This window comes from Mastigoproctus giganteus, chromosome 14 (genome assembly GCF_048544385.1).
Source record: "Mastigoproctus giganteus isolate SK-2022 chromosome 14, ASM4854438v1, whole genome shotgun sequence".
Classification (NCBI taxonomy): Eukaryota; Metazoa; Arthropoda; class Arachnida; order Uropygi; family Thelyphonidae; genus Mastigoproctus; species Mastigoproctus giganteus.
Window position 1 is genome coordinate 91,158,231 of NC_143588.1, and position 16,014 is coordinate 91,174,244.

General features: G+C 36.4%; 1 protein-coding gene across 4 annotated transcripts; it reads left to right on the forward strand.

Annotated features, from left to right (window-relative positions):
- Positions 1-386: 386 nt before the first annotated feature.
- On the forward strand, positions 387-15,235 carry LOC150075346 (putative nuclear hormone receptor HR3). 4 transcript variants are annotated; one of them, XR_016547870.1, is made up of 3 exons: positions 387-1,464; positions 3,903-4,215; positions 14,354-15,235. XR_016547870.1 is itself a non-coding variant. In XM_090388330.1 (2 exons), exons 1-2 carry the CDS (start codon positions 1,344-1,346, stop codon positions 14,611-14,613), a joined length of 381 nt encoding a protein of 126 aa, XP_090244456.1. In that variant the 5' UTR covers positions 387-1,343; the 3' UTR covers positions 14,614-15,235. The 4 variants fall into 3 exon arrangements, 1 of the variants encoding a protein (XP_090244456.1); XR_016547871.1 differs by having other exon boundaries at positions 3,903-4,196; XR_016547872.1 differs by lacking the exon at positions 3,903-4,215.
- Positions 15,236-16,014: the final 779 nt, after the last annotated feature.

Here is a 16,014-nt window from a genome sequence, read left to right on the forward strand (position 1 = left end):
AGTGTTTCTCAATCTTTTTACTCTCGTGGCACATTTTCCAAAGAAGAAAAATTTCGCGGCAGACATATGTAGTCATAGAAGAAGAAGAAATTTCTAAATTAAATAAATAGAACGAAAAATAATATTAACGATTGTTTTTTTATTTATACTTATATTATATCTATGTTATGCAAACAATTCTTACAACCAAAATAAAATATTCGGACAATGATGTTAAAATAAAAAAAACGCTAGTTTTTTTTCAATATTTCGCGGCACACCCTTTGAGAAACAGTGACTTAACATATTAAATAATCCAAAGGCGATAAATCACCAAAAAGGCATACGTCTACATCCCATCCTAGAGACAACCATTTTAATGCTGGATAAACACGAGCAAAGCAGCGCACGCCCGTGCAACAACAACAGAAAATGAATAACGTGCCTCACTCTCAGCTCATGCCACTTATCCGTTATATTTAAATCAGTTATATTTAAAAGTGACGCTGCTTAGTCTAATCGTGTATATTCATAGTGTATACGCATTTATCAAGGTAAACATAAAAATTGAAAGTATAGACCATAATTTGTTTCGAATTTTGGAAAACATGGAGTCATCACAGTCGTCGGTTGTAGTCCTTGAGAACTTGGAAGAAGATGTCGTAGAATATCTTAAAACGGTATTGCATTATAATTTTGTGAACGTTATAGGAAGAGGTTCTTATGGTGTAGTTGTTAAAATGCAAAAGGATAGCAGTGATTATGCAATAAAAATTGTATCGAGAGCTAGATCTGGCGATACGACTATGTGGCAAAGGTTAAATCATCCTAGAATATTAGCACTTTTATTGCAAACAAGAATCATGAGAACTAATGTGTTTGTCACTTCACTGATGGTTCGCAGTCTTAAAAGGCAAGTCCAAAGCAAAATGTTCAGAAAATATCCAGATGCATTGGTAAGACTGAAAAATTATCTGAAAGATATACTCGATGGATTAAAATACATTCATCACCTGCAACTCTGCCGTTTGGATCTCAAACCCGACAATGTTTTACTTGATAAAAACGATAAAGCGTTAATCGCTGATTTTACGACCTTATAAAAAACTGAAAAAAAAAAAAAAAAAAACTGTGCAGGAAATTGCTCTGCCAGTGATATATAGTCCACCTGAGATGTCAAGGAAAAAGAAGATTGAAGGAACGTATGTAGATCTGTGGGCATATGGAATCTTAGTAACAGAAACAATTACCGTATTTGCGTTTAGTGAGAAATGTCAATGTGGAGAAGACAATATTGAAAATTTGCTGGCTACCATTATTACCGAAAACTATTTAAAGAAAAGAATTCATTTGAAATATTCCAGATGCACAGTTTCATCAAACTTGTTAGCAAAAATTCTTACTTTTCCAAGGCTATTCTTAAAGCCAAACCCTACAGAACTGTGACTGCTGAAGAAGCTATGGAAGATGATATTTTTCGAGAAGGTAAGGTAAACGACAAATAGAGTACATAATTAATTACATGGATTTCATTTTACCGTTTGTAGAACATAGCATAGTGCATAGTATTTGGGTCAGGCACCACCTGTGGTTTCACGCATGTGTGCCATATGTTCGCTGTGAAGGAATACAGTACTACTGTAAATTCCAGAAAAGTGTTGTGTATTGTATATGACATATTGCGTTAGGTTTTGTTGTGTGTCCTGGCATTTGGCCGTAGGGCCTCTGGTGGGACTCCACGTTGCGCTCATACCACTAGGAGGTAGCCACTCTGCCCATTATTCTCTGGCTTGTCTCCACCAGGGTCGCCAGAGCTTCCTGGATAGAGACAAAAAAAAAAAAAAAAAAAAAAAAAGTAGAGTCGAGGAAGTACACAGTGTACGCAAGAAAGGGGGTGTAGCTAGAAACATGGAAGATGTAGGCGAAGGTATCTTCCAGGTTATCAATGGAGCAATAAGCGCTTTCAGTTGAAAGGGAAACCTGGGAAGGGCGATAAATAAGACACAGCAAGAGAGCTCTGTGTAAGTTGCCACTGAGGAATCAGGTGGCCCACATGCTAGTTGATCCTATCCAGGTTAAGATCGGTTGGCCAGTTAGGTAAGGATCAGATGTTTGGGTTGTTCCTGTTTTGTGTTGGGTGCTCTGTCTTGTGAAGAGGGCTTGCGCAAACTTGGTAAACTCATAGTAGTAGTTTTCTTCTGTGATGAATAAGTGTTCATTTCCTTGAGGGTTATCTTGTATACGAGTAAACAGGATGCTGCGGAGGTCCTCATAGTGTCGACAGGTATATACTAGATGGTGCAGTCTTCTATTTCACCACATGCGCAGTAGGGGTTGTCAATGATTCCCATGGATGTTAGTTTATGGTTTATTGATCCGTGTCCAGTAATGAGGTAGGTGGTATGAAGACCAGGAGAAAACCAATTTGGAGATTTGGGAAATAAGGCATTCACATAAGGTATAAATTTCTTGGTGATTGGGCTCTTGTCGGTAGCAGTCCATCTGTCCTGCCAGGTCTGAAGTAGTAGGATGGCAATTTTTTTCTTTTCCTGTCTGATTTCATTCGAGTTATTGATGGAGTGTCCAAGGATAGTTGCTGGTATACTCCTGGATAGACAGTAGTGGAGGCCCCTTCGAATAACCTCCAGATCAAGCGGAAGGACGCCCGCAAGAACCTGAAGGGCTGGATTGCTAACTGTGCAGTATGCACTTGTAATAGTAAGAAGGATGGTGCGCTGGATGGTTCCCAGTTTACGTTTGTTGTTGTAAAGAGTTGCCCTGCGAAACCAGACCCCTGATCCATACGTTATGAAGGAAAGGAAGATTGATTTGTACAGAACCTTAAGGGTGCCTAGGTTCAATCCCCAATCACGACGACTCACCTGTGTAATGAGAGCAGTGTAGTTTCACACTTTCGCGTGGAGGTGTGCAAGATTCGGAGAGAAAGCGAGCTTAGGGTCAAGTACTATTCAAGTACTAGTTTTAACGTAGAAACTGGCTTGATGGTTTGGCCTTGAAATTTGATAGTGGGGTTTCAAGTTGGATGCAGTGATCCCTTCAGGAGAATGGATTGTGTTTTTTGGGGTGTGAGTCTTAGTTTGTGTAGGGCTGCCCAGTTCTGAAACATTTGAAGTGCCTGGTTTCCCCTGGCTTCCAGAGAAGCTGTGCTGTCAGTAGTAGAAGTAGTAGTAGTAGTGGCACGTGATGCAAGAAAGCAAGTGCATGAACTTATGCAGCATCAGCCACAAAAATCTGTCAAGCTTACAAAATCAGGGTTATACTGTGATAAGGCCAACCGTAAAGAATGTTCTTTATGCAAATCCCAAAGAGTAGAGCGATCTTTTGTTTCAAATACAAATTTGAAATTTTGTTTCATACAGAAATGGACAAACCTATATACTCTGGTTTCTTGTTATTGATATTATCTTGATAAAATAAAATTGTATTGTTATTATTATTACTATTTTTTTATCAACAATAATAATAATCCACAACTACTGGTACAAGAAGCTCACCTGCACACACAAGCATCTGGCAGATGCTTGTGTGTACAGAAAGTAATGTATGTACAAATGAGAGAGAGAGAGAGAATCTTTATTATCTCTCTCTCTCTCTCTCTCTCTCATTTGTACATAAAATATATAAAATATATTTATTAATAATAAAATATATTTATTATTATTATTTTTTCATTATTTTTTATGGTATCGCTGCATTACTAAATTCTAATTACTGTTGTATTTGAAATATTTCCAGTTATAAAAACATGACAATTCACGTCACACGATATCGTTTTTCACATCCACGCGAATGCCAGCTGGAATAGTTGAACTATTTGGCATTCGTACTTACTGCAAAACCTGCTGAAACTTTTCAATTTTCTTCTATAGCCTGTAATAAGTAACGGTTTATTCCTTTTGCAGAGTTGGATGTTGCAGTCCGTGTTAGTCCTGTTCCTTCTTCAAGTATTTCATCAAGCGCTTCTTCAGTTAGCACACGTTCTTCAAGTATTTGTTCAGTTGGAACCCGTTCTTCCAGTAGAAGTTGAGTAGCTAAAAATGCAGCTGCTAAAAAATTAGGAACAATTGTAAAATCTAAAGATGGGTTTAAGATCAAAGAAAACCCTGTGCCAAAGGTCAAGAGAGCTCCGAAAAAGGCCACCACCATAACGGAGAAAAAAGCCAAGAAGGTAGCAAGAAGTTGTGAAGAAGAAGAAGGTAACCACAGCAAAAAAAGGTAAGAAAACTAAAGCAGGAAAGAAAATTGTAAAAAAGAAATCAGTTAAGAAAGAAAGAAAATATAAAATTCACCTCGGAGGTGTCTACTTCCTTCCTCAGTAATAGTGAGACCTAAGCGACACATCCTTTAATACCAGATTCACGGTACACGTGGATGACCAGGTGCATACTCAGCATTCCTTTCACTTGTACCAGAACCGGAAGTCGTCTGGGGACGTGGAAAACTAAAACGTTTATCTCTGGCCAAAACCACCACCTCAAAAAGGGGGTGAAGCCTAACTCCCCTGTCTCTGTTCATGCTATTGTTGCCAGAGGATCCAATCCATAGACTTTCCAGCCACTTGCGGTCCCAGAATCTATGTGCCCAGTCAAGGATGACAGCGTTGTCAGGGGAGATCTGGCGTTGTTTTTCCCAATAGTGCTCGGCAATGGCGGATTTATTGAGCTCTGCAGTCCGTATCGCTCTTGAATGTTCCCCCAGATGATTCTTGAGACACCGTCCTGTCTCCCCCACGTAACATTCCCCACAATCCGGGCATGTGATCTCATATACGACCCCACTACTAGAATCCCTAGTAATGGGGTCTTTGACCTGTGACAATACTGTGTGCAACCTCCGGCCCGGAAGCTGCACACAACGTGTCTGAAAGTCGCGAAGCATCCTCGCAATGCGATCTGACAGGCCCGGATAGTAGGGAACATACACTGTGGTAAGCGGTACAGGCGGAACTACCCGATTGGGCTCTTCCTCTCTATTGTATTTATCAATGACCCTCTGGGGGTAACCGCACCTCATAAGATCCGTCGTGATTTGCCTAATTGCCTTCTCCCCCTCCTCAGGGGTACTGCAATGTGTTCTCACCCTACCCAAAAGTGCTCTGGCCACACTATTTTTATGTTGGACAGTCTGTGCCGTCCTATAATGTGTGTACTGGCCCCTACACATTGGTTTCCTATAAACCTTAGTTCTAAGTCTGGGGCCTTCCCTATATACCATTATGTCCAGAAATGGGAGGGTACCATCTGTTTCTACCTCCGAGGTGAATTTTATAAAGGGGGAGAAACCATTGAGAAACGAGACCACATCTTCCTCTCTTCCCTTCTTTACAATAGTGAACGTGTCATCAACATATCGTTTCCACTTACGCATAGGGAACTCCAATCTCGCGAAAACCTGGCTATGGAGGAGTACATTCTTGCTGTACTTCTGGTAAAATCCTCTATATCACTATCAAGAAGTTGATCGAAATGGCAATCCTCCAGGAAAAATTGTCCCAGAAATCTTTTGATCTCAGTTGGTAATTCATTGGCTGTGTAGAAAAACTGAATGAGGTCATCAGCCCATTGTTGTTGTTGGTGAGGATGGTTTAGTGCTTGCAGGGAAATTTTAATTTGGTTAGTACTTGTTTTGCTTATTTGGATGTGCTTGTCTATAGCCTTAATAGCTGACATATACAGGAGGGTGAGAGATGGATAATCATTGGGAATGGAGTTGACGGGATCATCTTGCCTCCCATCATTGCAGCTGCCATTAATGTTACCATAATGAGTATTGAAAGGAGGGGGAGTGCTTTGATTCGGATTCAACAAATATAACAGGAGTTTCATTAGTATGGTTGTTCTGGGCTTTGTGGATGATTTCTTCTGGTTTTCTTAGATAATTTCTTCAATATTTTGCTACCATTTTTCCATCTTATCTATTCTAGTTAATAGGGAATCCCATAAATTAAGGCTGATTTCTTGTCTGGTTTCGATAATTTTGGAAGTAGGCATTTTCTGATTATTTGACTGGTCTTAGTTCATTTTGACTCTGACTTAAGACCTTCATTTAGCTTCAGAAAGCAACTTGGGCAACTGAAGTTTGCTGCTTTTTTTTTACTTAACCTTGAAATTTTTATACATTTGCAACACATGGAACATTTGCAGTCCCTACAGAAATGAACCTTCCTTCTTATGGATTTACAAAAAATGCACTGGTTTCTTGATATTTGTGAAACTCTGGCTGTTTTAGCATTTTAAATTATTCTTAAGTGATATATTTTATTGAAATAATGTCAGAGTGATCGAATTTAAATTCTTTTGGTGGGCAAAAATTCAGCTTTTCTTGTTGTCTCAGTTTGGGTCTTTTTTCTTAAAGGATCTTTTTCTTAAGGAATACAACCTTCACTGGTAGGCATTCACTTAGGAAAATTCTCTTCTATGTTTCAGCAGATAGTTGAAAGCTCTCACCTTGCAGTTAGCGAATGTATTGGTAATGAGTCAGCTTTCCATGACCTCTTTAAGCTTGGCAGGGCTATAAAATATTGTGATAGAAAATGCAGGGGAGTGTGCAGTGATATGATAGACTAGGACTGTAGGGATTATTTATGATATAGCTGTCTAGTTACAGGAGCTGGGTTGCCTTGGGGGGTTGCTGGATTGCACTGCAGCTGTTAAGGTTTGAATCTATATGCAAAAATATGAAATATATGTTTACCTCTTCGTATGGCTACTACTTTGCAGTGGTCTTCTTATGGGAAATGGTATTTAAAACTCATTGTAACACACATAAGTGAAAGCTAAAAACTGAAATAGAGATGGATCACAATACTTGTGCATTGGCATGATCTAAAACTGAGATACTATCTTTTGTTTACTTCTGTTTGGAAAAGGTCCAACTTTTGAGACCCACTGTCTCTCAGTATATTAAAAATATACAGAGAAACCATATCTTTGATAAGCACTTCAGTTAACAGTGGAGTGGCAGTTGTTGAGAATTTTCTAGAATATATACAAGGTGATTCAAAATTGCACGGAATAAATGTTGGAGCACATTCTACGGCTAAAAATATGAAAAATAAATTCTTATAAACATGTCTCAAAAGATTTTTATTTTCGAGATAAACATTAATCATAAATTATAAAACATAAAAAGAAACTGAAATATACTTCTAAAAGAAAATACCTAAAGCAGCTGTTCAAAGTTACCGCCTTTTTGTTCAGTGACCATGGTTCCCTGGAATGTCTTATCATTTCAGGACTAATTCTGATGGTTTCAGCAGCTTTTAAAACATGATTTCTGTCCATATGCTTGTTCAGTTTGTACTGTGTGGTGTTGAATTATCATGGTAGCAAATGTACAGAGGGATTCCGACCAATCCATCAGTTACTGTACTCTCCATATTTAAAAAGTAAGACACATCATGGGGAAAAGTGGATACTTTGTCTGAGGATACCACACCAACAATTAAAGGAAAAATTATGTTGATAATAAATGCTGAAAATCATATGTTGGCCCAAATATGAGTGTTTTGTGATTTTGAAATTCCACAACTGGTAAAAAATATGATCCATCTGTAACCAGAATATGGCAGAGAAATTGAGGATTACATGTACATTGCTAAATGAGCCACTGACAAAATGTTCTGTGTTTATTTATGTCTTATGGCTAAAATTCTTTTACAGTCTCACTCTGAAATGGATACATTGTTGCTCATTGCAATGTCCTCCAAGGTTCCTACCACAAGGTTCAAGTATAACCTACCACAAGGTTCAAGTATCACCCACCTTGTGGTAAGTGATACTTGAACAGTACAAAGTATTTGCTCTTCAACATTTTCAGTTTGCCAAATTTTCCCCAGTGTTTACTTGTAATGGTTTCAGCACACCTGTTTTTCTAAGTCATCTCTCCACAGTTGCAAATGTTTTACGATTTAGTACGTGTCAAGTTCAAAATCTTTCAGCATGTCTTCCAGTGATAGCTATGGAATTTTTATGAACCTCACTAAATTTAAAATTATATCAGTTAACTTGGCAAAATTAAATTGATTTTTAGTATCTCACCTAATATCAGGTTAACAAATACTGTTCTGTAAACAATGAGGCACCCATTGTGAAACCTGTAACTCAAATAACAGACATATTGACACTGCTAGTATGTACTGTGCAACACTGCTTACTCCCAACTGAGTAATTCGTATGATTCTTTTAGTTCAGGGAGTGCGTGACCTGCAGGCTGTGTTGCAGCCTTTGTGTTATTTGTCCCCTGAGTTTAAAACTAGCATGCCACAAAATATAGTTTCATATTTTTGGAAAAAATTAATTTTTAATAAAATTTGATTTTTCTGTATTGTCTTTTTCATGTTTTATGTATCTTCCTCAGAATTTAGCAATGTTATTAGTATTATGTGTATGAAAAAACTGTAAATACCAATATAGAACAAAATTTAAATTTATTTCAAAAAAAGCATAATTAGTGGTAAGGAACTGGTCTTTGTGGCCCCCAACTTGCTTGCCATAACAACCCATGTGGCTGGCATCCTACAGCATTTTATCTGTTTTGGCCCTTAACCAAAAAATGTTGGATGCCCCTGATGTAGTAGAACAACACAATTCATATTAGTGTTGTCATGTATGTTTAAAGCCTATTTTACACATTCATACTTTTATAACATAAATTTGGGCAAAAAAAAATGTTTTGTTTTATAATTAATATTATCTTGGAAATAAAGAATTTTGAGACACATTTATAGGAACTTTTTTTTAGCTGTAGAATATGCTCCTACATTGTTCTGTGCAATTTTAAACACCAAGTATATATAATATAATTTCATAAACCATCTAGTTGTACTGGGTGGTTATTTTTTTATTATTATTATTATTAGTGCTATATGGTGCAAGGAAGCCTGAGGCTTATGCTGCACCAGCCAACAAACAAAAAATTCCCGAGTTACCCTGAGAGAGAGAGAGAGAGAGAGAGAGAGAGAGAGAGAGAGAGAGAAAGAAAGAAAAAAGTAGAAGGGAATCATCAAGAAAGAGAAGAATGATGATATCCAGCTCAGGACCCTGGGTGTGCCACGCCCATACTCACAAGATGTGAGCCCCTGGGGTTAAATTACAAAATAAGTTTCCCTATCCAGAAGAACCTAGTGTCAAAACGGTTAGAGATAGCACTGTGAAAATCGGTGGGTATGTCATTTAGGGTATGGGGAAGCAATTTGTAGAAGAAAAAAAAATTAGTACAAATTTTCGCCACCAGGGGAGAAATTGGCACTGTAAACATGAGATGGAATACTTAACTTAGGATTAGATTTTAATCTCAGAACTTAGAAATCTAGAGATATTGTTCTATGCTTTCCTTCACTTGAGATGACATTCTGAAAACGGAGGACTGCATGCGACACAGTTTCGCATAGTGAAATTTGGGGATATTGGCTACATGCTGTTTAATGCTTGCTTTCAAGTCGACAAGCATCTGTATGCTGCCATGGTAAACTCTGACTTTTAGGTATCCCCATAGCCAGAAATCACCGGGATTGAGATCTAGTGATTGGGCTCGCCAGAACTACAGAAAGTCTCTAGAAATTATGTGATAATTTCCGAATGTTGAATGGAGCAGTTCCTTCACTTGTTGACCAATGTAGGGATCTTGCACGAACACTATGGTCTTCAAGCATTACCTTTCTTGCAGAGCGGGAATAATGTAACCTCTTAGAAGACCGCAGTACCATGCACTAGTTACCGTACACTTTACGGGGCATGAGGTGTAGACTCTTTAAAGAAAAATGGTCCAATTATAAAATCTGCTGTGAATCCACACCATACTGTAACATATGGACTTTGTAGTGGTCATTCATGTACAGCAGATGGATGAGAAGTTCCCCATATTCAGCAGTTTTGTGCATTTACAGCCCCATGAAGAGTGAAATGTGCCTCATCAGACCACAAGATCATTCGAACCCATGTATCGTCAAGTTCCACACAGGTCAGAAATCGTAGAGCAAAGTCTATTTGTTGTCGTTGATCACAAGACTTTAGTTCTTGCACTATGTGAATCTTGTACGGGAACCAGCGTAAAATTATTCGAAGCACTTTACGTACAGTAGACCAAGGAAGGTTCAAGTCTCTCGACATACCTCTGGCACTACTGACTGGTAGTGTTTTGCATTCTGACCATTGCAACCTCCACTTCATCCACTACCTCCATTCCGATATGTGGTCGTCCTCTGTCTGAAATTACGTAATTCTCCGGTCACTTCAGATTTCTTTATTAGTTTTTAAAAGCCCCACTGATGTCAAAGGACCTTTGACGTCAAGTTTCCGATATTCACATAGTGCGGCATTAGTGTTACTATTATTCTGGTAGAACAGTTTTACTAAAAGAGCACGTTCCTTTTTTGTAAGAGCCATAATGGTTATTGATGGTGGTGTTGGCCTTTCTGCTTTTATCTGACAGGATGCCATTTGCATAAGCAGCGTGTCTTGAAGTAAATGACAACTTTTACATATGTGCAGTGCCGTTTACCCCCTGCTGGCAGAAATTTGAACAAATTTTTTTTCTCCTACAGATTGTTTCCCCATACCCTAAATGACATACTCACCGATTTTCACAGCGCTAACTCTGTTTTGACACTAGGGTCTCCTGAATAGAGAAACTTATTTTATAACCACCCAGTATATGTATTATATATATGTATGTGTATGTATAATACAGAGTTAAATGGTAGTTAATACAAGAATTACACAAGTTGGTTATTTTATACAACTCTGCATTCTTAAATTTTTAAAGGAATTTAGGGAAGCACCATTAAAAATCATATTGCTTGCTGAGACTACCTTGTTTCTGTGTGCCCATGAAATGCATGAAAAAATGCAAACAGAACTCTCAAAAAAATAATAAAATAAAAATCTTTAAATGCAAGCCAAATATAAATTACTTAAAAGTTGTATAATGACCAAATTTTATTTGATGGTTTTGTTGTTCCTAATGAGATGGCACCACTGTCATATCCCATCTCACAAAGAACTACAAAACCCCAGTAAATGAAAAGACTGTAGCATTTCAATAACACTTCCCTAAACCCAACCAAGTCACCAGTAGGGTGAGTTGAGACTATGGCTCCATGCTATGACAGCCTCAACTGTGAAGCTTACCTGAAGTCAGTAAATCATTTTATCTATTCCAGGATGGTGCCCGCTTAATGAAAACTTAAATCAGAGATGTTGAAAGAAAAATCTCATCAGAATGAACTGATTGTAAAAAACACAATTCTTTAATTACCGGTTTATTTATTTATTTTATTTTATTTTCATTTTGACAAGTTCATTCTGATGACATTTAGCATTAGTAGAGGCATATTATGCATGAAAGCAAGCTTATACAGCATCAGCCAAAAAAAAAAAAAAAAAAAAAAAAAACCCCTTCCCATTTCACCCATTCATTCTGTCTCCAAAAGTTTGTCCACTTCTTCCCTGAATTTATATACGCTACCAATTTCCACAACAACTGATGGAAGTTTGTTCCAGCAATCAACTACCCGCTGGCTAAAGGCAAATTTCTGCACATCTATTCGACAACTATCTTTCCTCAAATTCAGTTTATGCCCTCTCAAGGTTCTTAATCTGAGCAAGAGGAAGAATCCTATCAGTATTGAGCCTGCTCAATCCATTCAAGGCCTTATACACCTCAATCAGATCACCTCGCAAGTGCCTAGTGTCCAGACACTGCAGTTTACAGAACTTAAGCCTTTCTTTGTAAGAGCACCGCTTTGTTCCCCTCACCAGTCGGCGCCTCCGTAGCCAGGTGGGAAGGAGGAGCAGCAGTGCGTAGCACATGCTTTTTGATTAGACTGGGGTTCGAGCCCATCACCACCAAATACGGAGAATGCGGAAAGGTCAGGGAATTACCACCACATATCCCGGAGCAATATGGCCTTAGTTGCTAATGCTCCTAAAAACCAAATAGCTAACCCTCACCAGTCTTGTTGCCCTTTTCTGTACTCATTCTAGCAACTCTACATTCTTCCTGAAATGAGTCTTCCACACCTGTATGCAGTACTCAAGGTGTAGTCTGACCATTGCCTTATTATGTCTGTTACAGCATACTGATTTAAGTTTTCATCAAGAGACTTGGACTATAGGTAAAGTGACTAGACGTCCCAGATTATGTGGGACAGTCCCGGATTTCATTCATTTGCCCCGCATTGCAAACTTTCCTGGATTGGACACATAGCTGCCATACTTAATGGCAAACATAATGCAAATCATTTGCATTATGTTTGCTGGGAACCAATGGTACATACAGCGGAAAGATTTTTTTCAGTAGTAAATAAGTTGTGGACATCAACAAAAAAACAACTGACTGTAGAAACACTGAAAGCAATACTAAAAATTAAGTGCAAGTTTCCTAATTCTTGCGAAGAATTTTATGAAGAAATAGCAAATAATGAAGAATTATTAAGAAAAATTCACTCAGCAGAAAAATATATTTAATTTCTCCTGTTTTATTGTTAAAAGAAGTGTGTATTTTTATTATTAGTATTATTTCACAGAAAAAAAAACCTAACCTTTTTTCACTAAACAAAAATGAAAGTCGTTTAAAAACATGACCTCTCTAATAAGTGATTTTTCCCCCCTTCTAATAACAACTATTTTTCTCAGTTTGTGTCCTTCACGCAACCTTCTGTTCGTCATGTAGCGTAACACGAGGGGTACCTTTCCTGACTTAAAATATAATATTTCAAAATTTTAATATTTCTTAATAATGTATAGATATAATTATCATCCTATTTTTATTTGGTCAAACATCATTTTAAATTCAAAATGAAGACAGATTCTCTACAAAAGAAAATCACAAGAAGTTAGCATTTGTGCGATTTTACGAATATTAGTGGGTCTCGATCACACAAGTTGTCCATCCAACATGAGGGCTATTTATACTGAATTCAGCCTTTCTGTGAGAAAAAAAAATATATATATACAGTATATATATATATTTTTTTTTTTTAAGAAATGTGATATTTTATTTTATAAGTTTAGTTCAAAGAAGTATATGTATTTAATTTATATTTTGTATGTGAATATTTTTTTATAAATAAAAAAAAATAAATTAAAAAAAATATATGTGCATATTGTTTCTAGGGGGTTGTAAAATCCTCCCCCCCCCATATGTTCCACATTGGAATACTAAGGATCTGGTCACTTTAACTATATGATGATCATAAAATAGCTTCCCATGATAAATTTAAATTTTTTAGTTTATCAGCTAATTATCATGCAGTAGTCCATAAAATGCAGATTTTAGATAGCCCATGGTAAAAAAATCTGCATGTCAGATTGGATGAACATTGTGCCTGCTATTTAGCTAAATAGTAAAGCTTTGTGTTATAGAGTAATATTTTAATACGGTCTTGAAATAATTTGAAAATTTTTGCAGCTCCAACAGTCACATTAAATATATAGGCCTTTCTTTTAATTAATTGCTATTATTTATGTTAACACCAGTAAACATTTATTCATACTTCAGAAACAATTACTGCCAATTTTTTAATAAGTACCTCCAGACTGATGTACCTCTTAAAAGTGTCCTTTGTGAAAAGGTTGGAAACCTTTACACCAAGTGTGAAAAAGTCTCCAACTTCTGATTCCAAAATCCAAAGAATAAGATGCTCTAATTCACCAAACTGGGAAAAATCAAAAATGGAGAACTTGTAATAGCTTTAGGAAAAACTATTTTGTTATATGCTATCTTGAAACAAAATGATGGCCATTTTTATTTTTAGAATGAACAAATCTCCTATGGTTTCAGTCACATTTGGTATGGTAGTGGACCTGAAACAAGGAACACATTTCACTTTTGTAATATGTTCTTTCTCATTTAAATCTCCATTTCTTCTACAGTTATTTAACTAAATTTTGTGCAGTGGGAGATTTTGTATGCTGCCGTTGTGAAACAAAATGGTGGCCATTGGTATTTTGAGTTGTTTTCCATGTGAGAGGAGGTCCTTGTACCATGGGAAGTCATTACATGGTTTTAGTTACCTTTGACAAATGGGCATAAGATAATATAATTTTATGTAAAATATTTAAGGGACTCAGGTGTAGGATGAAAGATAAGAATGATTAATTACTGATTGGGTTTCTTATAGCATTCAAAGAATCATTTACAGGAAGATTTCAGTTATTTCACTGTAACCATTAACTTTATAAAGCATATGTTAAACCTAGAAAGACATATTAAATTAATTTACTTTGCATAGTTTTTTATCATAAAAAAATTCATAAATGAATTCATAAAATTGCTGAATTTTAATTTCTGACTTAAATTCATTGCCTAAAATGTATTTCATTGTTCATTATGAAAACGTTTCTAATTCTAGATCGGCCAGGACTACGAGGAGTTACAGAAATCCAACTTCTTAGTCAAGCAATACAAAAAGCCCTAAGAGCAGAACTGGAATGCACATATAAACTTCCATATAAAGGAGACATTAGCTATTTTGATGCACTGATGGCAAAGATTGCATATTTAAGAGAAGGGAATCTTCTGCACTTGGAGATATTAACAAGAATTCGTCGTACATTTCCTCAATTACAGTTTCCTGCTCTTTATAAAGAACTGTTTTCTATTGATGCATGATTCATCAGGATTCACCAATACTCATTGTGCCATGGCAGAGTGAAGGAAAGGCTTTCAAATGTTCCTGAGCCTGAACCAAGTACTAACTCATCTTTTGATGTTGATAGACTACCTTTTTAAACTCTGATGCAAGAAACCTATCAAAACCCTCGCACTTTTTTTGTAGTTTCATTCCTGTTGCTTCCTGTACAGTATTCACTGGATGAGTGGTTCATTCGAAGGACTTTGGTGGACAATACTGAGAACTTTGTACATTCTGTCAGCAATATGAAGTGTGATAAGAAACTGCTTAAGCCATAAAATAGAGAATATTATTTTAGAGCATACTTGACAAAGAAAAAAGAAAAGGATTTTGTGTATAAAAAAATTAATATGGTCCATGTTTAGTAAGCTGTGTACAGCTGTTTTAGAACTTTCAGCACAATGGCAGAAATGCACAAATTTTCCACAATTTGGGAAAATGCCAAACATAAAACAAACAAATCAACAGAAATATCAGGACTTTTCTTCTCAAAGTAATGGCTCTACTATATTACAAATTTGTGCTTACTTTTCTGGAGCTAAACTGAGATTTTTTGTTTCAACCTTCTCTAGAAGAGTTAACTTCACATTATTTATGGCAGTTTTATAAGAATGCCTTTTTGTGCTCTTTAACTATGCTATATTAGAAATCACTCTTAGTGATGTCTTTTTCGCAGATCTTTTCTCTCTTATTACTAGAGAGTAAAAGTATTTAATTCTGACTTCTAAGCGTATCACTTTCAGTCAAACTGATCATGATGACAGTAATTACAAATGAAGCTATCTATAGTGCAATGTTAAAATACTGAAATTATTGTTAACAAAAATTTGGACAATATGATTGAAACTATGTAAATGAGTTTCAGTTGTTAATAATGGTTTGTGAAATATGTTTTTAAAGATATCTGGGATTTTTTTCATTTGTTGTGTGTTTTTGTCTTGTTTTATTCAACATTTGTTGCCTGTTGTTAAAATGTTTATTTATTATGTGATTGATAAGTAAACCAATGTTTCAGAATATTCCATCCTAGAGGTTGTACACATACTGTTACAAAGAAGGCCGTTATCTTTTTTGTAGCCATATATAGCACAGGAATACAAGTATAACCTAGCGCTGTTCCCAGGTTATTCACTATTGTTAGGTTTAATGCGTACTGATTATCAGAGAAAGATAAATGCTCAATTCATCACTTACATTATATTTACAAATAGATTATGTAAACATAATAGCTTATGTTTACAACAAACAAATTAAGGCAGCCTATCCTTATTTTTAGCAGTAATAAGAAAATAGTTTTTGTTAAGAAGTGTAGTTTAAACTTTTCTTGTCAGAAGTGATTTCTAGCAGTGCCAGTGCATAACTGTTGGAAATTACAATAG